General features: G+C 42.7%; 2 protein-coding genes across 2 annotated transcripts in view; one reads left to right on the top strand and one right to left on the bottom strand.

Moving 5' to 3' along the window:
• Positions 1 to 134: 134 nt before the first annotated feature.
• On the bottom strand, positions 135 to 3,884 carry mnx1 (motor neuron and pancreas homeobox 1; the record flags this gene model as incomplete). The annotated part of the gene is made up of 5 exons (XM_080020061.1): positions 135 to 281; positions 373 to 477; positions 1,987 to 2,271; positions 2,361 to 2,521; positions 3,401 to 3,884. The coding sequence occupies 5 exons, from the start codon at positions 3,882 to 3,884 to the stop codon at positions 135 to 137; spliced, it is 1,182 nt and encodes a 393-aa protein (XP_079876187.1).
• A 5,820-nt stretch (positions 3,885 to 9,704) lies between these two features.
• The window catches only part of ube3c (ubiquitin protein ligase E3C), a 42,465-nt gene continuing 27,301 nt past the window's right edge, over positions 9,705 to 24,868 (top strand). The window contains exons 1-14 of the mRNA XM_080020058.1: positions 9,705 to 9,775; positions 11,361 to 11,477; positions 11,618 to 11,671; positions 11,849 to 11,923; positions 12,088 to 12,234; positions 12,351 to 12,466; positions 12,656 to 12,813; positions 13,565 to 13,718; positions 14,773 to 14,993; positions 16,692 to 16,843; positions 17,514 to 17,704; positions 22,911 to 22,997; positions 23,577 to 23,734; positions 24,618 to 24,847. Of these exons, the coding sequence (XP_079876184.1) occupies positions 11,412 to 11,477; positions 11,618 to 11,671; positions 11,849 to 11,923; positions 12,088 to 12,234; positions 12,351 to 12,466; positions 12,656 to 12,813; positions 13,565 to 13,718; positions 14,773 to 14,993; positions 16,692 to 16,843; positions 17,514 to 17,704; positions 22,911 to 22,997; positions 23,577 to 23,734; positions 24,618 to 24,847 (1,809 nt within the window). The 5' untranslated portion in view covers positions 9,705 to 9,775; positions 11,361 to 11,411. The remainder of the gene's footprint in view (positions 9,776 to 11,360; positions 11,478 to 11,617; positions 11,672 to 11,848; positions 11,924 to 12,087; positions 12,235 to 12,350; positions 12,467 to 12,655; positions 12,814 to 13,564; positions 13,719 to 14,772; positions 14,994 to 16,691; positions 16,844 to 17,513; positions 17,705 to 22,910; positions 22,998 to 23,576; positions 23,735 to 24,617; positions 24,848 to 24,868) is intronic.

The following is a 24,868-nucleotide window of genomic DNA, read 5'->3' as shown; positions in this document are numbered from 1 at the left end:
TGTGGGATCAGATAGAGACATGAATGAAGCCATTGATCCTCCATCCATACACTGAGCACTGTTCTGGGGTGAGAAGGTCCTGGCCCTGGTCCTGTCCCAAGGTGAGAAGGTCTTGGTCCCGTTGCTGCCCTGGGTTAGAAGGTCCCGGTCCTGGTGCTGTCCTTGGGTGAGAAGGTCTTGGTCCAGGTGCTGCCCTGGGTTAGAAGGTCCTGGTCCTGGTGCTGTCCTGGGGTAAGAAGGTCCTGGTGCTGACCTGCAGAGCACCCTGATCTTGAACTGAACTGACCCAGACCAAACAAGATGATGAGCCTGAGGAACACACTGCTCCTGCGCCTCCTCCTGCACCTGCTCTTCCTCCTCCTCCTCCTGCACCTGCTCTTCCTCCTGCTCATTCTCGTCTTCCCCCTCATCCTCATCATCCTCCTCCTGCTGCTCTTTCTTCTCCGGCTCCTCATCCTCATCCTCCTCCTCCTCAACCTGGACTCACAACGTGGTCCAAACAGACCCAACATTGGGGACCATTCCAGGATGTTGTTCATCTCACTCCATAGGATGTTGATGTTTCATTGGGTTAAGCTGCATTCAGGATTCTGGGTTCCTGTTTGGAGTCCGGAGACGAGCCCCAACTCATCTGAAATGATCTTCACTTTTAATAAAATAAAGTTTTAAGAAATGGTTGTTTCATTTCATCATTTTCTTTGCTACGAAATGTGTAATCGTTCAAATAAACAGAACGATTCATTTGACAATTAGGAATTCTACGACAAATGTAATTATGTTTTAATATGAATTCTACAGCTGCTAAATAAAATGACGTGAACATGAAAGACTATTTATTCCCTTTCACCCAAAACAGTTGAATCAGTTCCCAGTGAAGTCTGTTTGATGATTTTTGACTTTTATGACAGACTATGACTTTCATTAATAGAATCCAGTTGCTGCTCTGGTGCGAAATGTTTGGTCCCTCCCTGTTCTGACCCTAACCCCAGCCAGACCATAATAATAAAAAAATAGTAGTAATAATTATAATACTAATTATTATTACTACTATTATTATTATATAAGAATATAATAAATAACAATAATATAATAAGCCAGAGCATAATTATCTAATCATAATGAGAACAATGTCATAACAACTTTATTTGACCACTTGTCGTAACCAGCTTAAAAACCACGCTGTGTGACTTGTTTTACATTTTAATTCTAAAACCAATTTAAATCTATATTTTAAATCTCGGTATGGCAAATAATAACAACTGGATTTTAAAAAACATTTTATTTGACACGGTCTGCACCAATAAAGACGCTAAACAATAATTTAGCATGCACTGGTTTAACTTTTATAAATAGAGTATAGAAAAATAAAGGTTACATTTGTTTATAGAGGTGACAGTAACCAAAGGGTTAAACAGCAAAACGTACAAAACCAAAAGGAACCAAAAGAATGAGTCATCGGATCAACTTCCATTTATACAACTCAACTTATATATTTTTAAATATTTTACATTTTAAGCAAAAAATTGTAAAAACTTTATTTCTCAGCTCTTCTCAACTTGAAGTAGAGGAATTAAAGTGTTAAAAAAAAAAGAACAGGTTTAACAGATGTGTTGCATGTGTTGATGTTGATCCAGTGACTCCAAAACCCAGTGTTTCTTCTCCAGTGACGCTGTGGAAGGAGAAGGTAGGAGAGGGTGGAGATGGTGGAGATGAGGGTGAAGATGGAGAACATGGAGAACATGGAGATGATGGAGAAGATGGAGATGATGGAGAAGATGGAGATGAGCTGCAGACTCCTGCAGGATATTAAAACCATGCATTGAGTGGGGCGCACTGCGGGGCGTGAGTGTAACACAGTGTGTGTGTGTGTGTGTGTGTGTGTGTGTGTGTGTGTGTGTGTGTGTGTGTGTGTGTGTGTGTGTGTGTGCGCGTGCGTGTGTGTGTGTGGATCCAGGTCCAGGAGCCTCCCGCCCCTCAGGGCCGCGCCTCCGGGCTGACGTCGCTGCAGGTGCGGATCCGCTCGTCGTCTGAAGAACAGTCCGAGGAGTTGTAGAGGAAGTTCCCTCCTTCGTCCTCCTCATCGTCACTGTCCCTCAGGTCCCTGATCCTGCCGCTCTTTGAGTCCGTCTTCCTCAGGAAGTCCTGCTGCCCCTCCTTCTCCGCTCCGCCCTTGGCGGAGCTCTTCTGCTTCTCCGCCTCCTGCGCCGCCTGCTCCTTGGCCTTCCTGCTCCTCTTCCACTTCATGCGTCGGTTCTGGAACCAGATCTTCACCTGGAGCCCGGGGAGACCCCCCCCAACACGTCAGCGGGGGGCGGGGACCACAGAGCGGTTCCCCAGGTGACTGACAGAGCGGTTCTCACCTGCGTCTCCGTCAGCATGAGGGACGTGGCCACCTCGAAGCGCTTGGGTCTGGACAGGTACTTGTTCAGCTTGAACTGATGCTCCAGCTCCAGCAGCTGCTGACTGGTGAACGCCGTCCGGGGTCTCCTGCACTTCCCCAGGAGGTTGGACTGGGTCTGGGCTGGAGGTGGAGAGGGGGGGGGGGGGGGGGGGGGGGTGGAGGAGAGAAAGAGAGAGAGAGGGGAGGGAGAGAAGGGGGGAGGGGGTGAGGGGAGAAAATAATTATATTTATAACTTTTTAACTGCAAGTCTACATTTCTCTATTTTATAGTTTGGTTATTTTTTTTGATATACACACACACACACACACACACACACACATATATATATATATATATATATATATATATATATATATATATATATATATATATATATGTATATATATAACAGAAAAATCCTAATTCTTCTATCTATGGACATTTATCTTTTAATTTATTTTTGTTGTTGTTTTATTTCGCACAAAGTAAACACCTGGTTCCCATGGAAATAAAGAGGCCGAGAGGGTCTCAAATACTCCCACAAATAATGGAAATATTACTAATTCAACACCTCTGGTGACGGGTGGAAATAATATTTCCAACTGTTCACCGAGCTTTTACAAATCGGGGGCACGACAGCTCATAATGACCTTTGCGGAAACCGAATGAACGGACATTTACGGTTGAGTTTCAGACAGCGGAGACGCAACATCCCGGAATACCAAAGACTTTCCGCTCCGCCCGGTTTCTGTCGGCGCGTCCTGCCGCGTCCTACTATGGCAACTATTTGACACTTCATTTTGAACAAATCTGCTAAAGCCCAGGGAGACAAGCGGGCAGTATCTGCTGAGCAAACACCGGGATTCGCACCCTCGCGCCACTTTCCCCTCTGTCCATTATCTGTCCGTTTCGGTTCCTTTCCCCGGAGGAACGCGCGCCCCGGCCCCGCCGCCCCTCGGCGCTCGGCCGCGGGTGTCGCCCCCGACGCACCGGCGCGCCGGCGGACGCTCTTCACTTACAGTTGAAGTCGGACATCTTGGGCAGCATCATGCCCGCGGTGGAGACGCGCAGCCAGTGGTCCAGCTGGAAGCCGCCGCTCAGCTTCAGCTCCGGGTGCGGGTGGTGGTGCGAGCCGGGCGGGTAGGTGTAGGACAGGGCGGGGTGCTGGCCCAGCGCCGCGGCGGAGTAGGTGTACACGGGGTGACCGTACAGGGCCTGCGGGGGGATCCCGGCGCTGCTGGCGGGGTGCAGGCCCACCAGGCCGTGCGCGCCGCCCAGGAAGCCCGGCTTGGGCACCAGGCCGCAGGAGGAGAGGCGCGGCGGGGACGGCGTCTCCGTGCGTAACGACTCCGCGCGTAAAGACTCCGCGGCCGCGAGCCCGTCGGAGGAGGAGATGGAGGAGGAGGAGGACAGGGAGGTGACCAGGGCCAGCGGGGAGCTCTGCGCCCGGGGAGCATCCGCCGCCAGCAGCGCGTCGATGCGGAAGTTTTTGGATTTCTCCATCTGGAGTCCTGGCGCTCCGCCGCTGATCCGCTTCCGTGCCGCTTCCGTGCCGCTTCCGTGCCGCTCCTGAGAAGTTGTGGTCCGGACAGGAGTGAGGTCTGCGACTCGATGGGAAAGTTGATCCTTCTCCCCCTGCTTCTGATTGGCCCGGGACCCAGAGGGGGGCTCTCTGATTGGAGGAGAGCCGCCCGGGAGCGGCGCGCACACGGACGCACCGCGCGCACCCCCCGCCGCCTCCCACCGGGACTTTATTCTAAGGACGATTTACACGAAGGAGGCGACGAAATGAGAAAGTTTTGGAAACATAAATATAAATAGCGTATCGAATGTTAGGACACACCAGCGGGTGAAAAGGCCCGACGGGGATTTTACCACGAACCCGATGATACGAAAGGAATTTAGAAAATTCAAGTATTTCACAAAGAAAAGAACCAAAGTGTCGAGAAGGATCCAGAACCAGCGTCGACGTAAAAATAATCTAATAAACGTTTTTCGTAAACCTGTCCCCGAGGCCGCGCGGCTGAATATTTCGTCTTCATTGCCGACGTTTAAAAGGTCCAAGCAAGCACACACACCGCAAAATAAACAATAACGACCATTTTATTTGTGACACAAGCGTCCGTTCAATCCAAAGCAAAACATCACGAAAAGCCTCAAATCTCAATTATTCTCTATCTCTCTTAATTCTATGGACGAAAGCCGATTTCGTATATAAGTAATATAAAACGTCTTTTGATAGAGATTTATTAATAATAATAATAATAATAATAATAATAATAATAATAATAATAATGATAATAATAATAATAATAATAATAATAATAATAATAATAATAATAATAATAATAATAAATAACCAATAAATCTCTGTTCACATTGGAAGTATAAGGAAATGTATTTTTTCTTCATATCACAGAAGCGATGTCACTGTGTATAATGGTGCAGAAAGATCCGTGTTTTATCATTTTTGGGGGCATCCATCTGTAATGTCCTCCTGATCATCAAGGTTCAAATTAAACTGTGACCCGCCCCCCACCCGCGGGGCCCCCAGGGGCCGCTCAGCTGATGGATTGACAAAAACTAATCAGCTTTATTGGTAGACAGGTTAAGGGCAACAGGGTGTCAATAATTCTCAGAGTGACCTCCTCTTCCATTAACTTTAAGAGGCTTATTAGAGCGGAGGCCTGCTGCCCTGCTCAGAGGCACTACGGCAGTGCACACTACAGCATTTCAAAAGAAAACATGGAAAATAATAATAATAATAATAATAATAATAAGAAGAAGAAGAAGAAGAATTTTTATTATTATTGTTATTATTATTATTGTTGTTATTATTATTATTATTATTATTATTATTATTATTACTATTATTATTATAATAACAATAATAATGATTATAATGACAATAATAACCTGCTTTTTCGCTTCAAATGTGAATTGTTGATTAAGAGCTTCATTATTTATCTTTTGGGTTAAATTTTTATTGTCATCTTTTTCTATTTAAAAATCTATCTATCTATCTATCTATCTATCTATCTATCTATCTATCTATCTATCTATCTATCTATCTATCTATCTATCTATCTATCTATCTATCTATCTATCTATCTATCTATCTATCTATCTATCTATCTTTCTATACTTTCATCTGTGGTACCGTGTTAATATCCATATCATTTTTTATTTCGATATTATTAATATGATGATGATTATTGATATTATTATTATTCTTTTTTTTTATTTTTTATTATTGTTATCTTTATTATTGTTATCTTTATTATTATGATTATTATCTTTGTTATTATTTTAATATTGTGATTATTATGATTGTTATTATTATCTTTATTATTATAATTATTATCTTTACTATTATTACTATTATTATTATCTTTATTATCATTATTATTATGATTATTGTTATTATTATTACTATGATATGGGGTGGTGTTATCACTTATAACCTCCGCGTTCCTGCAGCATTCAGCCCTGCTCCTGCCGCTTTGTCCCTCGGTTTAATTTCATTAAGGCTCCGCATGAATATTTCTATTAAAGCTGCGGTGAAATATGGATCCATTTGGTATTGGCCCGCACCGATCATCAGGATTTATGTGGCTCCTCCTGCACCCGGAGAGGAGGATGAATAAAGGAGGAATAAAGGAGGAATAAAGGCCCGAGATGGATCCAGACCCCGCAACCTCCCGCTTCCCTCAGAGCTGTTAATTTGCTCCGTAATTACTTTCACAATTAACTAAAATACAAATCAAAGTGACAAATCGGGATAGTTTATATATTAATTACGCGGTAAATGTGTTCATTATAAAAAGGCAATTTCAAGGGACGTGAACTGTCTCTTTTATTGCAATAAATACCTTGAGCTGGAACGACTGCTGCACGGTGCACTGGTATTACTTTTAAAACGTCACTTTAACTCATTGGTTGGAGAAAGATCCAATTAAAGACCGAATTAGAAGTTTTTTTTAGGATTATGGCCGCTGTGATGTCATTTCTTTGACAGAAACTTAAAGCGTCGATAATTAAAGTTTAGTTTGTCCGAGAAATGTCACATTCATGATTATGATTATGATTGATATTATTATTATCATTATTATTATTATTATTATTATTATTATTATTATTATTATTATTATTATTATTACTACCAGTAGTATGATTAGTATTAACTGTTGAATTATAACAGTGCAACCAAAACAATAAGTGCAGAAAACCAAATCGTGGTATCAATCTATTATTTAATCAGGCAACATTTTCATCATTGCCGTTTATCTGAAATCCCTCCTCATACATTTCAAATAAATTATTCTTCATCATTTTACGTTTGAAACCTTTATTTCTATCTTTGTGAATAGGGTGAATGTGGTATCGGTTTTGGTTGATATACTTTTTTTTACTATTTACCATTGTATATCATTGTATTGCAGCTTGAAATAATTGTCCTATATGTTTACTGTCTGTAAAGTAATCATAGTAGAGAACATTGAAACATCTAAAATATACACATTCATTTCTGCCTTATAATGTATTTTCACCTTTGTAATCGAATCTTATATAAACACGTTTTCTATTATTATTATTATTATTATTATTATTATTATTATTATTATTATTATTATTATTATTATTATTATTATTATTATTATTATTATATTTTTATAACATATTCTGATGAAACATAAATATAATCTACCAATCTGCCATTATTATTGTTGGTAATTCTGATCCATTATATCAGGTTAATAAGATGAACTTTATGTAAAAATAAATATAATAAAAAATCTTGAATCTTGAATCTTGAATCTTGAATCTTGAATCTTGAATGTTGGTGTGCAGACTGAGGAGTTGGGGCTTTAAAGGCTTTAAAGTCTTAAAAACATAAACGCAGGATCACGGTCACATGCTGACAAAGCTTCAGGGAGATTCGTTATTAAAAAAACATCTATTTGATAATTTTCCTAAACGGATGTGATGTGTTGGTGCAGGGAGGGGAGCCCCAGCTAAACATCCCTTGTGGTGTTTCTTCCACAAGACAAACACAGGTTGATAATGTTGCAAGAAAGCTGTGAGACGTTCCCCTGACAGGGAATGAAAGTGATTTATCCCCAGATGACAGCAGCTCTGTCTAGTTACCCTGCAGGCCGGGCAGACAATACAGGGTGTGTGTGCCACTGTATCCAAGACAGAGTTTATCTGCAGGTGGAGTTCAACTCCTCAACCAGCAAAGCCTCTTCATTCATCATCAAGAACTGCTTAATAACTAACTCTGTCCTGTGGACGACCTGTGGGATGACCTGGGCACAGCTTTTTGTTACACACAACCACTACCAATCCCCCTCTTTAGAGAACCATCTTACCATGTTTTGGTCTATAAACAACTAATCACGAAACACCACGGGTGAGACAAATACACATAGAACCAAACAACATATACATGGAAAAACATAAACATAGAACCAAACAACAACATGTACATGGAAAAACATTAAAGATAGAAACAAAGAGCAACGTGTACATGGAAAAACATAAACATAGAAACAACAACGTGTACGTGGAAAAAACATAAACATAGAAAGAAACAACCTGTACATGGAAAAACATGAACATAGAAAAACATTAGATGACAAAATGTATCGACAAAAGAGAGTCAATTGAGTCCAGGAGAACTGGAACAGCAATTGGTCACGTCTTAGTTATGGCAGTAAATGAGGGAGAAAAGGAGAAGGATGTACCAGGGGGTGTTGGGGTGCGTGTGTGTGTGTGTGTGTGTGTGTGTGTGTGTGTGTGTGTGTGTGTGTGTGTGTGTGTGTGTGTGTGTGTGTAAGGTCAGAACTATGTCGTAGCGCCTATCGTAGCAGTGGAAAAGGTCTTGCAGCCACCCACGGGTCCCACAGCCGTACAGACGCCCCACGACCTCAGGAAAGCTCTGCGTGCACAAACAACCCCACCCCCCACGGCCATCAACGCCCCAAGCAAGGGCGAGGCCCGCCCCACCCGGCCACAGGCCCCGAGCTCACGTGGGTGAGTGCAGCTCTCAGCTCTCTCATTCAAGATTCAAGATTCAAGATTTTTATTTGTCACATACATATACATACTTTCATACATATATGCAGTGAAATGTAATGCATGGATTAGAGGCATGAAACCTGACGCTTCAGGGTCTTAAGATCCTCAAACTGGAAACCTGAAACTACAGTATAGTCTCGTGAAATTTCCTGCTAAATCACAAATTTATAATAAAGAAAACGCCACGGTTATAACATCATCTCTATTAATACATTTCTGTATTTTTCACCAAATGTGTGCTCATGGAACTAACCAGCAGCAGCGTCTCATGGATCAATGGCCTCTGGGCTGCACAGTGTGGGCTCATATATCATTTTTACGCTTTTTATTGGCACTTAATCTCCTTTATTTAAATAGTTCAGGTAACTATTAACATTCTTATATGTATGTTTTTAGGATCTTCTTTGATATTTATTTTGTTTAGCCTGATACTGAAAACATCTACAAGAATTAAATCAAAATATGTTATTGTACAAGTCTGATTAAATAAAACTGAAAATGCAAGACCAAGTCTGGAAGCTTGTGGCGTCTTTCTGCAGAACTGTCTCTGATCCTAATCTACACTGAAAACTTTCACAATTTAACTGGAAAAACAAACCTCCCCGGCTGTGCTGTAGTGAACGCTGTTGAAAAGAGGTTTTGAATGAGTCAAACTGCTCTGTACTGCACGTTTCAATAGACAGTACTCTATGCATTGTGTATGCAATTATTAATCAGTGATATGTATTTTATTGTTCGACTTAACTGCCAAGAGACAACAGATGATCATTGTGAATTTTTCTGATTATTATTATTCTGATTACTTATTTCGTAATAAATAAATACATATACATGTACATACATGTGTATAAATACGAAATGGAAATTTTACATTCAAAAGTTTTAAGGTTTTACATTCAAATAATTTCATTAAACATCAATTGATTTTAATTAACAATTTCACTGGTTTTAAATTACTCCAATTTGAATGTTTTCACCCTTCCCATTATTGTTATTATTATTATTATTATTTATTATTATACATTATTATACATTATTATTATTATTATTATTATTATTATTATTATTATTATTATTATTATTATTATTATTATTATTATTATTATTATTATTCTTTTAACTTAGAAAGTAAAGATACTTCACTTTAATTCACCGGCTCTGTGACGCGGTGTTTGATTGACAGCTCCTCTGTCCAATCAGCGTCCAGATAACACCGGAAGCGGAAGCGTATCCCCGGTGTTGCGTTGCCTGGAGAAGAGCAGCCTTCTCTGTCCGAGCTCCGTCTGTCTTCCTCCTAAACTCGCCTGTCGAAGGTAAAACACCCCCGGGCTTTTCCTCCGCTTCCTCCGCTTCCCCCGCTTCCCCCGAAGGGTTTGACACGGAGCACCGAGCATAGAAACACGGGGCCCCAGCGACCCGAGCCCGGCTCCGAGTTGGTCTCCAGCCCGGCTAGCTCCACGCTAACCTGGTAGCATGCTAACCGGCTAACAGGCTAACACGCTATGGCCAACTAAAGCACGGAAATACTGTTCTACACAGCGGGAACAAAGCTCTGTTTTCGGATTAAATCCATGTTGTTCCAGGGCCCAGAGCGACTGGAAACAGAGGAGTTTACAGCCGGACAGCTGCTGAGTCATTAGCTAGCATGCTAACAGGCTAAAAGTCATTTCATCAACGGGAAGAGGAATGAAAACACAGAAATAAAAAGATTATAAACCAGATAAAAACGAGGGTGAATCACAGAGATCACAGGTGGAATGAGACAGATTACACGGAGACACCGACAGACATATCACGTCTGTTACATAACAATATGTCATACATTGTTATGCATTGCCAATTCTTTCAAGCAACCCTCAAGTTTATTGCATATTGGCATCGTGTTTTTACTGTTTGTATTCATATTATGTTATTATTGCCTTTTGGTGTGAGCTACCGTGACACCACCATTTCCCCTCAAATACAGCAAATGGTTCATCTATCTACAGACATATCACCTGTGACACAATAATACAGAGCACAATAATGTATACATATAATACACACACTGAGAAAACCAAGTATCCTGATGTTTTTTCTTGAACTGAATGCTCATGTATGGACAATTTGAATATGAATGCATGGTCATTGGTGTTTTCATACAAAGGAAGTAGAGGTGGTTCTGATTTGTGCTGAGAAACAGGACTGTCTGGGGCGTTGACGTCCAGGGAAAGAGTGTTGAATGGAACAGAGTCAGTGCTGGTATGTTAGAACCACACCTGGGTCTGACTGGGGTGGAACTGGGATGTGTAGGGCCACTTGTGGGTTTCCTCCCATCCTGAAAGACGTGCGTGTTTGCTTGACACGCCTGCCCTTGAGCAAGGCTATGGCTCTAGAGTCAGGAGTTGATTCCCGGGTGCTGTGCTGTGTCTGCATGCTGCTCCTGGATTAGAGTTAGGAGGGGTCGAATCGATGGGTTTACCCACAGGGATCCATCTTCTTGTTCCAGACAGAGGGGTGAACTCACCACCATTTAAATAGTCTTATAATATATTGAAATCATTTTGGATCAATGCTGATGGACTGTGTTCGTCATGTATTGGTATCGTGCTGATCTATGTCTCTGTCTTTCCCTGTCTGCAGCCTTTCTCTCCAATTCCCCTCAGGGGTAAAGGTTATTGAAAATATTCAATCTCAAGCTCAATTTCAATCAACGTTTTTTCCCGTTTTTCAAACCATACACAACATATTGAAATGTGGGTGTCATGAACTATAAATGAGTATTCATTTTGATTCTTATAAATGACTCCGAGGCAGGTATGATGGAGGGTGTCGATGGTCTGTAACTCGGCTCCGTGTTGGAGAACGTATAGGAACCGCTTAGATGTTTTTCCTACTAAATAGATCTGTCTTCCACAGCGCTGTGACATCTTCTTAATAAAATAGTCAATCAATGGAAAAGATCTAATCATGTTCAGCTTCGAGGGAGATTTCAAAACCAGGCCCAAGGTATCGCTTGGAGGAGCCAGTAAAAAGGTACGAAAACCAAGTAATATGACAAAATGTACAATGGAGGCATTGTTGACGACTCGATTGGCCTAGATAATAAGTCATTTGTACGATGGACTATGAATGTTGTTTTTTTCGTTATATAATGTTATTTCATCACTTTTTAGGAGGAAAAAGCATCTCTGCTCCATCGCACCCAAGAAGAGAGAAGAAAGAGAGAGGTAGCGCCTGCAATCTCATCAGTTTAAACTTCAGTTATTGGAGATGATCTTGAAGAAAAAATAATTTCTGAAAACAAACCATTTAATATGATATTTAATAAGTCCAGTCGAAAACATCAAACTGCTTTAAGTCTAACAGATAAGCTAGTTTTCATCCCGTTCTGTCGTTCCTCTCAGGACGAAAGGAGAAGATTAAAGAACGCCATTATCATCCAGTCCTACACACGAGGCTACCAGGACCGCAAACAGCAGGTAGGACCCCTCTCATTGGTCAGCTTCACTTCCTGGTTTCTTAAAACCACCCTGTCATTGATCAGCTTCACTTCCTGCTTTCTTAAATCCTCTCTCGTTTGTCAGCTTCACTTTCTGTTTTCTAAAAATCTCCTCTAAATACACCTCTGACCCTTCCTTCCTAGCATGCCCTGCAGAGGAGCAAGTTCGATGAGTGTTGGGGTCCCATGCAAGTGGGCGGGGTCCAGCTGGTCCTGGACACCTCCACTCTGAGCCTCCTGAGCAGACAGCTCATCTTCTTCTACAGACAGAGCGTGGATGCACACAGACTGGTGAGATGCACTGAAGGATAATAATAAATAATAATAGGTGAGGAAATACAACCTGAGCTGAATCACTATGCATGTTAACAGTGGATGTAACAGTGTATTTATTATTGTTGTCTCAGATCTGGCTGTGTCAGAGCCTGGTGAAGCACAGTGGTCAGTTTGTGAAGCTGCTGGCCGGTCCAGAGCGGCAGACCTGCGTCTTCCAGGTGAAGAGGATTTTGGGATTCTGCTGCAGGTACCAAGCTGTGTGGTTCAAATTGTTCTGGACAAAATACAATAGTTATTCAATAGTTAATAGGTGGTGGTATTTTATTACTCTCTTTTTTTACCATCAAATTACTCTTAGAATTGCATTTTTCAGCAACATAATAAAGGAAATAATGAAAATGTAATATTTTAAGAAAATCCCGCCCTCCCTCCCCAGACTCCTGTTGAGCTGCAGGGACGATGGTGTGAACGTCACCGTTCCGATGAGGATGCTGGAGATCTTCTCCTCGGAGAAAACCTTCCTCCCGGTTCTCCTCGACCCAAACTGCGTCGCTTCGTTACTTGAGCAGATTTTGCACTACATGGTTCAGAAAGGTAACACACTCTCTAAAGCTGCTTTCTCTATCGTGCGCCAGTTATTTATTTTCGTGTGGCTCTTCGTGCAGGGAGCGTAGCTGCTGAGTACTCCTTTCTGCTTCCTTTATTACTCTTTTACACTATTTTGTTTATATTGTGGATACGTCCAAATACATGGAGTATCAACGCAAAAAAAGTCACAGTTACTGATAAGTGGGTAGCCTCGTCCGCCATCTTGGATGTGTTGGGTGTAAACTCTGCAGCGTCTTTGCGTCATGTCCTGCCTCCTGCACGCTCCCCCCTGGCCCCGTCCCTTGTCTCAGCCAAACTGAGTATTTCCAGGTGGTGTAAACGTGTCTGACTCGGACAATCTCTGGTTGTGTGCGATATGTGTGAAAGAGAAACTCCTCGGGACAATGTCCAGACCTGATTATCAGGACATTGTCCGGAGTTGATGTGTGAATGCAGCTCTAAAGACGGCTTTACACGTGCAATTTTACACATGAAATGTATCCTTTTTGAGGGTATTTTTTTTTGTGAGCGACAGTAAAGCTTTGAGGCGTTAGAACAAATCATTTCATCTACTGAACCTTCCCCTCCACCACTGATTAAGTATTATCAACATGGTTTCTGATAATTATAAATTCTTAAGTTACTCACTTAAATATAACCCTTAACGCACAGGCCTGAAACCACAAGCCGCATCACTGAGTTATGAGAATACTTCCTGTATTTAAGGATTTTACAAGTCTGTGTGTCTTCCTCTCAGGATACTACAAGTCCCTGTACACCCTGGTGAACCACCGGCTGCCCTCCAGTCTGGAGTACAGCGATGCCCCCACACTGCCGCTGGCCTCCACCCTGCTGGAGCACATCACCAAGCCCCTGCACTTTACCTACTGCTCCTGCACGCCTGGAGCCAGGTACCTGCGATAGATTAGATAAGGCCTTATTTATCCCCCAGGGGTGAAATTGAGCTTGAGTAAATATATGTATATATGTAGCCATATTCTTAAGTAAATCTATAGTCTGATGATTACCATTGGGCAACCACAAGCCACTTCTAAAAGTTAGTGTCGGGCCATGGGACAATAATTTGCGGCCTGGACCTGTAATAATAGTGGTAGTAGTTGTAGTAATTGTAGTACAACTAATAAATAACAAATAAAACAAATAAATAAGTATACCTGCGAAGAAAATTACTTTAACTAAATATTCAAAGCTCTGTAGCGGAGCAATGGAGCAACTATTGACCTGGACTGGGCAATCGGTTGCCAGACCTGGGAGATAAGAAGCCCAGAGTGTCAGATTCCTGTGACAGGGTTTAAACAGCATCAGGAATGTGTTCCGCCCGAATCATCCTCTCACTTGATTAGAGGATGGATCGGTAACAGCCGCAGGAACACGTTTACAGCAAGTCGTAAAATCCTCCAGCGCCACATCGCTGTGTTTGTCTCGACCTGAGACGACAAGAGGCTTCTTTCTTCCCTTTTCTTCTGTGGGAGAAAGGGAGAGAGCGTTGTGTACACAACGACTCTCTCTAATGAAGTGAGAGAGCAGATGTGGCGACAAAGCCGCTCTGTTTGGACAGAGGGACCCGCCACCCACTGCCCCCGTTCCCACAATGCATAGCAGCTCACTTCAAAATGATTCATTATTATCTTCAGGTTCAGGCGCAAAAAGGCCTCTGACCATGGGTCTCAAGCTCATGCTGCCACATGCGCCCTGTCACACAATTTAATGTGACCACTGCATCTTTATAATACATTAAAGTAATTTAAAAATCACGATGATAATTCATTCACGCCATTTTACTTAGTCTTTCCAGGATCGAAAACAGAATAAAATTGACTCTACAAAGATTAAAAAAATGTACATACATACATACAAAACTCACAAAGGAGGGGGAGCTACACAACATTCGTTGTTATTAGTGGTGGTTTTAATGGTGGTTTTCTCTCTCTCTCTCTCTCTCAGGCAGTTTGTGTTCTCCTCCTTCACCGAGGAGTTCCTGTGCACTCCGTTCTCCGAGCAGATCTTCCACTTCTTCGTGCCCGCGTTGTCCGACAGGCGGCGTGCGTTCCCGTTCGAGGCCTTCCTGAGCTCGCTGCAGGACACCGTGGCCTCGTCCTCCTCCGCCCACGGACATGCGCCCTGGCTCTTCTACTTCGTGCTGTCGGCCGGAGAGAACTGCCTCGGTGGGTGTAGTCTGACGATCTCAAATATTTCTACTTTTGACTCTACTACATTGCAAATTCAAAGACTCAAAAAATGTATCAAATACATATTGCACGCTACAGCATTTAGTGAAAAACTCCAGAGACTGTGCTGGGCATAGTTAAAATAAAAAACAAAAATAGTAATAAAACTATATAAAATAAAAATATCCCTACTTTAAAGCGACCTCATTGCATTATTATTTTATTTTTTAAATCATGACTTATATTAATGTTTATATTTTTGTAAATGATTTTGACTCCACCTGTACTATTTTATTATAAATTGTAATCAGGATCTACATGAGCCTCCTGCAGAAAAAAAAGCTACAGTAGTATTAAGTATTATTGACTTTATTATTATTTATATATTATATACTTTTATTATTATTACAGACTCGGTTATCAGGACACTGGACATGACCAGTTCTTTTACTTTTAATACTTTAATTATAATTATCAGCAAGTACTTATTTAGTCTTGTGGTAATGTGAACGCAGTGCTTTTACTAGAGTCGTTTAAATTCTACTTTTACTGTAGTAAAAACTATTTCGAAAGGAGTACTTCTACCGGCACTGATGTGGTGGAAGAAGTATATTACACATGTATAGAGTCCACTAGACTGAGACAGTCCGAGGGAACAGCGTGTTGTTTTTATCCACGTTGTGTGTTGTTTACGAGGTGACAGAGTTATAGAGCGCGGTGTAAACTCCTCAGCAGGAGTGATTCATGGAAGAGAGAGATGATGGAGTTGAGCGTACGGCAGGCAGGGACCTCCAGGGCTCAGTGATAAATCTCCATCACTGTTAAACTTCTATCAGGGATATTGTGATCGGTGATGTGATGATGCTTACATATCCCCGTGGACAAATCTTAGTCGAAATCTGAGATTACTGGACGATTGTGAATGGAAAAATTTAAGATTTTGTGTTTTAAATTGTTATGGAGTTAAGTGCCATAAACCTCAGCCCCATTCTTTAAAATATGATTTTGAAGTTATCAGCAGATATATGGCTGCGGTGTAAAACCTTGTGATTGATGTGATTTTATATATTTTATAACTGGTTACTGTCAGTCAACAGGTTTTCCTTGGCAACACTTCTATTAGCCAATGGAACCCCGAAGGTATTGTAGTTGTTGTTGGTACCCAATAACCATAATAAATTACTGATATATAATACACTTTATAATACACTTTATTCATCCCCGGAGGAAAATCTCAGTGTCGTAGCAGCTCACATCAGTATCGGCTAAAGTAATAAGGCAACAGGATAAAAATGGAACAGAGGAATGGCAATACACAATATACCTCAAAGTTAACAAGAGAATGGGGGGAAAAATTGTATAAAAAGTAATTAAAATTAAATATGGATTATATAAGGAATAAACCTGTTGATAAACAATAATAAAGCGTAAAGAAAAACCAAAGATTACATAAAAAAAACAGTAAATGTGTCCATGAGTCAAACCTCAACTAAAGTAGAAGATGGATGCATTTGTCATTAACTATAAAACTAAGAAGTTAACAGTAAAATAAACTGTCAGCCAGAGAAAAAATGACCTAAAGATAAACAATGAACAGTCTGTATTGGTCGTGAAAAATACCTGGATGAAAAGCCTTCCTTACGCCCCACCTTCCTAAAAGCCTGTGATGTGGTTTGATCCTGTGGTCCCCCCCAGGTGACCTGTCGGAGGAGGGCCTGCTGCTCTACCTGGGGGCCCTGCAGACCCTGCTGCCCCTGCTGCCCGTGTCCGACAGCAGCAGCAGACCGGAGCTGGGCAGCGACTCGGAGGACGAGGACGAGGCCGACGTCCACCCCCATCACATGCAGGTGGAGAGACGCCATGTTTATCTGGGGAAAGGGGGTGTTCACAAACACATGGAGTTCAATAAAGGAAAACATCAACGGGAAAAGAGGAATAAATTCTCTCATATGAATATACTCTAAATTTGGTGGTAAGAGTTTATTTATTGTATATTCTTAACTTCTTGGGTTTATTCTAAATGGCAAATGCATCCATCTTCTAGTTTAGCCTTTAGGTTTATGTACAATGACAAATCTTCCAATACATTTCTTGTTTTAGTTAATTTTAGGTTTATATTTATTGTTTATCAACAGGTTTATTTTATCTTTTCACATTTTTCCACTCCCTCAGTTAGCTTAGAGCTTTATTGTCTATTGCCATTTATGTGATCTATTTCTATTCTATTGCCTTATTATTATTATTATTATTATTGCCTATTTTGGATGTGAGCTGCGACCACAATATACCTCTAATTTACCATCTACCTTTCTATCTAAATGCGACAAATATAAATACCTCTCCATCCCCAAATAAATACAACAATCCAAAAATATGTATTTCAATTGAATGCGAACATTTTTAAAGGAAACCCTCTTCCAATTTAACCACAGTTATTTATGCTTAATTTAACTGCGCCGTAAGAGATCACAAGTGATGGAGGGATATATTTATGTTTGTTTGTTTTCTTGTCTCCAGGCCGACGGGCTGATGTCAGTGCAGCTGATCACGGAGGAGTGCGTCCACAAGCTGGACACCAAGCAGCAGACCAACGCCCTGCTCAGCCTGGTGTGGAGGGACCACGAGGCCAGCGAGGAGGTCTTCACCAAGATGGCCTCCATCTGCCACACGCTGATGGTGCAGCACCGCCTCATGGTGCCCCGTGTCAGGTCAGAGCACACACACACGCACACACACACACACACACACACACACACACACACACACACACACACACACAGCTAGGATCCACTGTCAGTTGGGGCTCGTCATAATGTATTTATATAATCCCCTTCCCCCATTAGACAGTAGCGCCGGGCTTCATGCTTACTGTGTTAGCCCAATGCATGGCTGCAGATGGGATCAGCTAGCCTAGCTCCTGTGGAATTGGTGAAATACACCTTCCAACATCTCATGTACATGACAATGTGTCAACCCAGAATATCCTTGTATATGCACAGATTCTCATTCTGAGGTTTCATTTGGGTTCCGATCAGAAAGGGAATTGAAATTTCAATGTGTCATAGAACTGACGGGTATTGGTATTAAAATGTCGCTTTTAGTTTTGTGGTTAAATTGGATCCAAATCAATATGATATAAATCAAATCATATTGTGGTAAATTCAGATGTTTTACAGTCGTAACATTTAGTGCAGAACGTCCCGTGAGGCTTCTGTCTGTTTTGTCACCGTTTAACCTTGAATTTACCGTCGTGTCGTCTCGCTTTGGGGCAGAGCATCTACTCTCCCGCTTTTACTTTGAAAATCACCTGACAGAATTGAGAGAAATCCCGTTTTTCTTTCCTTTCCCCCTCCTCCTTCATTTTTACGGCCTCCTCTTTTCCAGCCGCTTTTATCGTAAATCCTGCCCTTCGCCCGCCGTCATTATCGGATATCTGTACAAAATAATTAGCTCGCTGAGGAAGATGAATCGCTGCGGGAGTGGACGGGATAGCTTTACAAGAGGCGAAGGGGAACAAATTGCATCTCGCTGTGATTTACGGTGCTGAGACACAGGACGGCCGCCCGGCCGCCCAGCTGACCGGCGGCACCCGCCGCTAATAAATATCTACACTACTGTAAGAAATAACTAAAAGTAAGTTACCTTTCTTTATGGAAAATGTAACTTTTACCAACCTACCATGTGATATTAACAGAGCTTCAGTCAGTATGTTACTGCAGAACGACGTGTTCCTTCACCGTCGACCAGTTGAACAAGTTGTTATTTTTATAATTGTAAAGTGAGAATATCTGCGTCATGAAACGCCATGTTATTTTATTTTATAGGGTTTTATAAGATGATCGAAAAATATAACTATTTTCTTTCTAAAATATTAAGTTGGTAAAACCCACGTGACACAGTACTTCTAGCTAAGAGTCGAGTTGTTCATGAAGAATTACATGTTTTTTTGTTTTTTTTAGCAAAACTCAGCAAAATCATTTGTGCAGGCAAAAATAATAATGTTTAGTAGAACTCCTATTCATATTTCAATTCATATTCATCATATTTCACACACCTTAAAGGTTTTTGGGGAAATTTCCTGAGAGCTAGGCTCGCCGATCCCCTCTGTATCCATGCATTGAGCTAACACCGTTAGCATTCTGGATAACACAGGGATGAAATAGGCGTCGACCTTCTGGTAGAATCTGGGTGAAGAAAGACGAGGAAACAACTTGCCAAAATACTGGAGTAACCATTTTAAACTCAATAGTTATTTTCTCCAGTGGTTACCGGCTGTGCCGCCCTGTGTGCGGAGCGGCTCCAGCGCCGGTGCTAAGCGGTGGCTGTTTGCGCTAATGTGACTTTGATGGTTTGGTTTGAGTCGCTGTAGCGCTGCGTTGCTAACGGCTGTGGAAGTGGCCGCAGACGAGCTCCGCTGCCTCCATTTGCTTTTGGCTGCTTGCTGCCATTTTTAGGGTTGACACGAGATAACGGCTGTGATGATTTGAACATTGTGTGTGTGTGTGTGTGTGTGTGTGTGTGTGTGTGTGTGTGTGTGTGTGTGTGTGTGTGTGTGTGTGTGTGTGTGTGTGTGTGTGTGTGTGTGTGTTGGTAGAAATGGAAACCTTGAAGGGAAACCGTTTTGGGGGGAAATTAGCGTTTTATAGTTCTAAAAGTAGCTGTATTTAAAAAATAATAATGATAAAATAATAATCTCATTTTCACCTACACTTTAATGCGTACTTTGTCTTAAATAACTCAGCTGAGACACTGGAATGTGTGTTTCCCTAATTTGACAGGAGCTACACTAGTTGGATCCCAGTGCAGCCATGCAATGCGCTAACACAGTTATCATGTGGAACTGAAGTGTCCCTTTAACGTCGCCGCTCATTTTTCTGCTGAAAGGCAGATTCGTCCGGTCCAAAATTAAATGATGTGGGCGTTATTCATTGTCCCTTGCACACGCACACACGTGCGCGCACACCCACCGTTTTGATGTCTTTACTTTGTTTATTAGCGGTTCATTTCATGATTGAAATGGAGGTTTGGGTCCTCACGCGCCGTAAATCACTGTCAGCCGGCGTTCAGGTCTTTGTTTCGCATTTCCATCAAATGCCCACATGGCTTGTTAGACGCTGGAGCATGAGGCCACGCCCCCCAGTGTTCGGCTCCGCCCCCCTGACAAACTGCTCCGCCCACGGGCCGACAGATGGTCGCGGCTCCCAGAAAACCATTCCTCAAGCCTCGTTAAATGGCTCGTGTCTCTCTCTGCTCCCCGCTTGACAGGATGTGTGAGTGACGACGGACCAGCGTCGCTCGGAAACTCTTGAGCGCCATGACTGATGAGGGAATCAGCCATTTTTGTCAATATCTTGATGAAGATATGTGACATATTTTGGTTGTTTCATTTGTCAATATAACAATTAAACAATTGCACTAAAATTGCAGGAATTGATAATATGCATTCTGCATATCACAGGAACAACAAATACAATTAACTTTCAATTCAACAGCCCCAAATATCAGACAAACATCAAGAGGAGAAAAACGAACATTTTTATTTATTGCGTTAGTGAAATGCATAATGATGTCTAATAACATTTAATAATTAAAACATCTTCTTTATATTCCAATTTTTATTGTTTTTAATATATTCTGAACATATTTAGCACATTAATGTGCATAAAGTGTCTTAAATTCAGTTTTCAGATTTTTGGCCAATTTTAACAAGATAATATAATTTTTGCCGCTGGTTTGAAACCCCTGATTTAAAGTCTGAAACCAGAGCTTTTTTTTTTTTTTATTATCCTCTCATGAGGACAAAATGTGAAGTTTTGAATTGACACTCGGGACCCGTGTTTTGTGATTTGATGGGGTGTTAAATTACACACAATGATGAATGAAAAAAAGTGATGAAGGGTGGAATAGTGAGCGGGCGGTGAAGGGAATCCCTCCTTGTCCTGTAAAAGGCAGCAGCTTTCTTACCGCGTTATCGTCGTCTGCTGTGAGCCCTCTGTGTGAAAAGCGACACAATCAGGGTTCCACAGTGCGTGAACTCGCCCTAAACACACACACACACACACACACACACACACACACACACACACTGAACAATGAGGCCTCGCACCTCGGTGTGAGCCTCCGGGTCGTGCCGAGGGTTCGAGACCCTGCAGCGCTGGGCTCTGTTCTCTGCCCTCGTTAGGGAAATGGTTCAAAACAAACAGATTCCTGACTGGATGTTTACTCTGTGGTAGTTCTCATGCCAGCAGGGCCGTCACACGTCATGACAATTATTACGTAATCACCTGATCACCGCAATTAGTGGATCAGCTCGCCATCCTTTTGTGCAACAGTTCCTTTTTAAGGAACTGAATCTGAATCCATCCATCAGAATTTAAGGAGGATTTTAACCCAATGTCGGAAAGGTGGCGACGAATAGAAAGTGGAATTGTCTCCATGTGTAATGTCAGTAAATAGGTTTTATTTTTCACCATCGCAGGCTGATACTGTGATCTGAAAATCAACAAAAACTGAAATAAACAAACAAAAGGGAGAATTCAGTTGTAAATTAGCAGCTAAAATGGAACGTGAGTGACAGCCCGACAAGATGTATTTACAGTAGTTTAATGACTTGGAGACATCGCTGCGTCTCACGTTCTATACAGTGTTGGACTGATGATGTTGGGTCTTGGTCTTCGGGGACCACAGAAAAATGATGAATAGTTTAATTTCCAAGACGTCAGAGAATGTCCAGTCATGACTGAATCCTAGTTTCACTATCTCCCTGACGAGACAGACTGAATCAGATCTAACAATATAGATGGACGGACAGATGGATTGATGGACGGACGGACGGACGGACGGATGGATGGACGGATTGACGGATGGACAGATTGATGGATAGATGGACGGACGGGCGGGCGGAGAGATGGATGGATGGATAGGCGGATAGATACTTCGTTGATCCCCAGAGGGAAATTCTAGTGTCACAGCAGTTCACATCAAAATAGGTAATAATAATATAATAAGAATTAATAAGCAATAAACCTGAGGATTGCCTGAAAAACTGGCAATATACAGTAAAGCTAGGGATTAGCTCGATGATAGAAAAAATATTGGATGTACAATAAAAATAAACAATAAAAATTGGCTATTAGAACAACCTTCTGATGGACAACGAGTGAAAACCAAGGATGAACAAGAACAATGAAAAAGCAGAGAAATCAAGCAAACAAACAAGAAAAGCTGATTGATCCAGAGACTTAATCTCATCAAATTGAAATTAATAAATCAATTGAGATAATACATGAATCTGGAATAAGTGTGTGTGTGTGTGTGTGTGTGTGTGTGTGTGTGTGTGTGTGTGTGTGTGTGTGTGTGTGTCTGTGTGTGTGTGTGTGTGTGTGTGTGTGTGTGTGGGCGGGCGGGCGGGCGGGCATGTGGGGGTGGGTGGGTGTTTAGGGGTCGCGCCCGGCCTCCCGCCTCCTCCATTGTCCTCTAGTCGGGGCCATTAAGTTAAATGGGGCTCCAGCAGGAAGCCAGGGGGCCGTTTACGACCCGCGGCCGCTGTCCCGGCCAACAAGCAGTTTACTAATGGAAGGTGCTCGCCTAAATAAAGCTTAATGGCTCCTTTAATTTTTTTTTTCTTTTCGGTGTGCTCAAGGTATTAAACGGGAGATAAAGGCCCAGGAAATTCCTGTGGGTGGGGGAGGGGGTAGGCTGGTTAACAGGGTTATTTACCCCTGCCCACTCTTACGCGAGTCCCCCGGTTAACTGGGCCCAGTTAACAGCGGTAGAGCAGGAGGTTTACACATCCACGCTGCGGCAATCAGATTAATTTAATGTGATTGAATTAGCTGCTCCTGGTTGACGACGCCCACGGGGCTCCTTAAAATAAGTGTTCAAAATGTTATTTCTTCCCTTTGTTCCCTGCAGGCTCCTGTACAGTTTGGCTTTCAACGCCCGCTTCCTGAGACATCTGTGGCACCTCATCGCATCCATGACCACCAAGATGATCACGGGGTGAGTTAGTTTGCACTGTACTTCCTGTTTGGAGACTGAACTTCCTGGTTTGTACATTGTGCTTTCCTGTTTGAACATTGTTCTTTCCGGTTTGAACATTGTGCTTCCTGGTTTGAACAATGTACTTCCTAGTTTGAGCAATGTACTTCCTGGTGTGAACATTGTGCTTCCTGGTGTGAACGCTGTGCTTCCTGGTGTGAACGCTGTGGCTCCTGGCGTGAACGCTGTTCTTCGTGATGTGAATGCTGTTCTTCGTGGTGTGAACGCTGTGCTTCCTGGTGTGAACGCTGTGCTTCCTGGTGTGAACGCTGTGCTTCCTGGTGTGAACGCTGTGCTTCGTGGTGTGAACGCTGTGCTTCGTGGTGTGAACGCTGTGCTTCGTGGTGTGAACGCTGTGCTTCGTGGTGTGAACGCTGTGGCTCCTGGTGCGAAACGCTGTGGCTGCTGGTGCGAAACGCTGTGGCTCCTGGTGCGAACGCTGTGGCTCCTGGTGCGAACGCTGTGGCTCCTGGTGCGAACGCTGTGGCTCCTGGTGCGAACGCCGTGCTTCCTGGTTTTAACGCTGTACTTCCTGTTCAGCTCCATGGTGCCGCTGCTGCAGGTGATGTCCCGAGGCTCTCCCATGTCTCTGGACGACTCGAACCGCATCATCCCTCTGTTCTACCTGTTCAGTTCCCTCTTCAGCCACTCGCTCATCTCCGTGCACGACAGCGAGTTCTTCGGCCACGAGCTGGAAGGTTGGTGTCCAGCAGCACCTTTTATTGGTGGTGTTTTCATGTATTTGATCTATTTGGTGAATGGCTTCACGTGGCCTCTAGTGAGTAAGATACAGCTGTCTACCTTCAAAAGATCCTTTTAATAGACTACACTGCAGGGGTCTCAAACCATCGGCCTGGGTGCCACATCCAGGACAGCTTAGTGCGGCCTGCTTGATATGTATAATATATGGTGTAATGTGTCCTGCAAATGAATTTGAAAATCACAACGATGAATCAATCCACGCAATTTCACTGAAGGTTTTCAGAATATATAAAAGAGAATATAAAAAAGTTTTGTTTTTTTTGTGGTTATGTGTCTATAGTATTTTTAACACACGTATTATTAGGCAGTTCACTAATGCGTGGTGTAAAAAGATTTGTTTTTCCCTTGACGTTCAATGCTGCCCCCCCAGGAGAAGACAGCCTGGCCAGTGGCCCCCAGGTACTTTGGTTTGAGACCCCTGCTTTACTCTGTGTTTGATTTGAGATGATTGATTAGTGATGTGTATTTTGGTGTGCCATCAATGACCATTAGTCTTGAAGCGACGCGCCCGTTCTGCATGCTAACTGTGTTAGCCCAGTACAGTGCTGCAGAGGGGATCAGCTAGCCTAGCTCCTGTGAAATTAGGGAAATAAGACCTTCCGGTATCTCAAAAGCTGAGTTATTTAAGAGATACATCTGAAAATATAAAAACAAAATTGTGTTTTTAAATCCAGCTAATTTTGGAACGAGGATGAAGTCTGAAGTATCGAAATATTAATCCTGCCACAGAAATTGGAGTCTCCCTTTTGAAGGTTCATTATGCGCCGTTTAATGGAAGCCAGAAACCAGACGAACTGGTGTGTTGTGTTGCTTCCCCAGTAGGCGGCGGCCAGTCGTCCATGATGCCCTTCACGCTGGCGGAGCTGGTCACGCTGTCACGCTGCCTGCGCGACGCCTGCCTGGGCATCATCAAGCTGGCGTACCCCGAGACCAAGACGGAGCACCGCGAGGAGTACATGGCCGCCTTCCGCAGCGTGGGCGTCAAGACCAACGCCGAGGTGCAGCACAGGATCCAGGCGGAGCAAAAGCGCTGGGTGCAGCTCTTCAAGGTGGGACTTGGTGTACTGGGT

Source organism: Zeus faber (assembly GCF_960531495.2).
Source record: "Zeus faber genome assembly, chromosome: 19".
Lineage (NCBI taxonomy): Eukaryota > Metazoa > Chordata > Actinopteri > Zeiformes > Zeidae > Zeus > Zeus faber.
The sequence above is the reverse complement of the archived record's forward strand: the minus strand, read 5'-3'. Positions and strand labels throughout refer to the sequence as shown.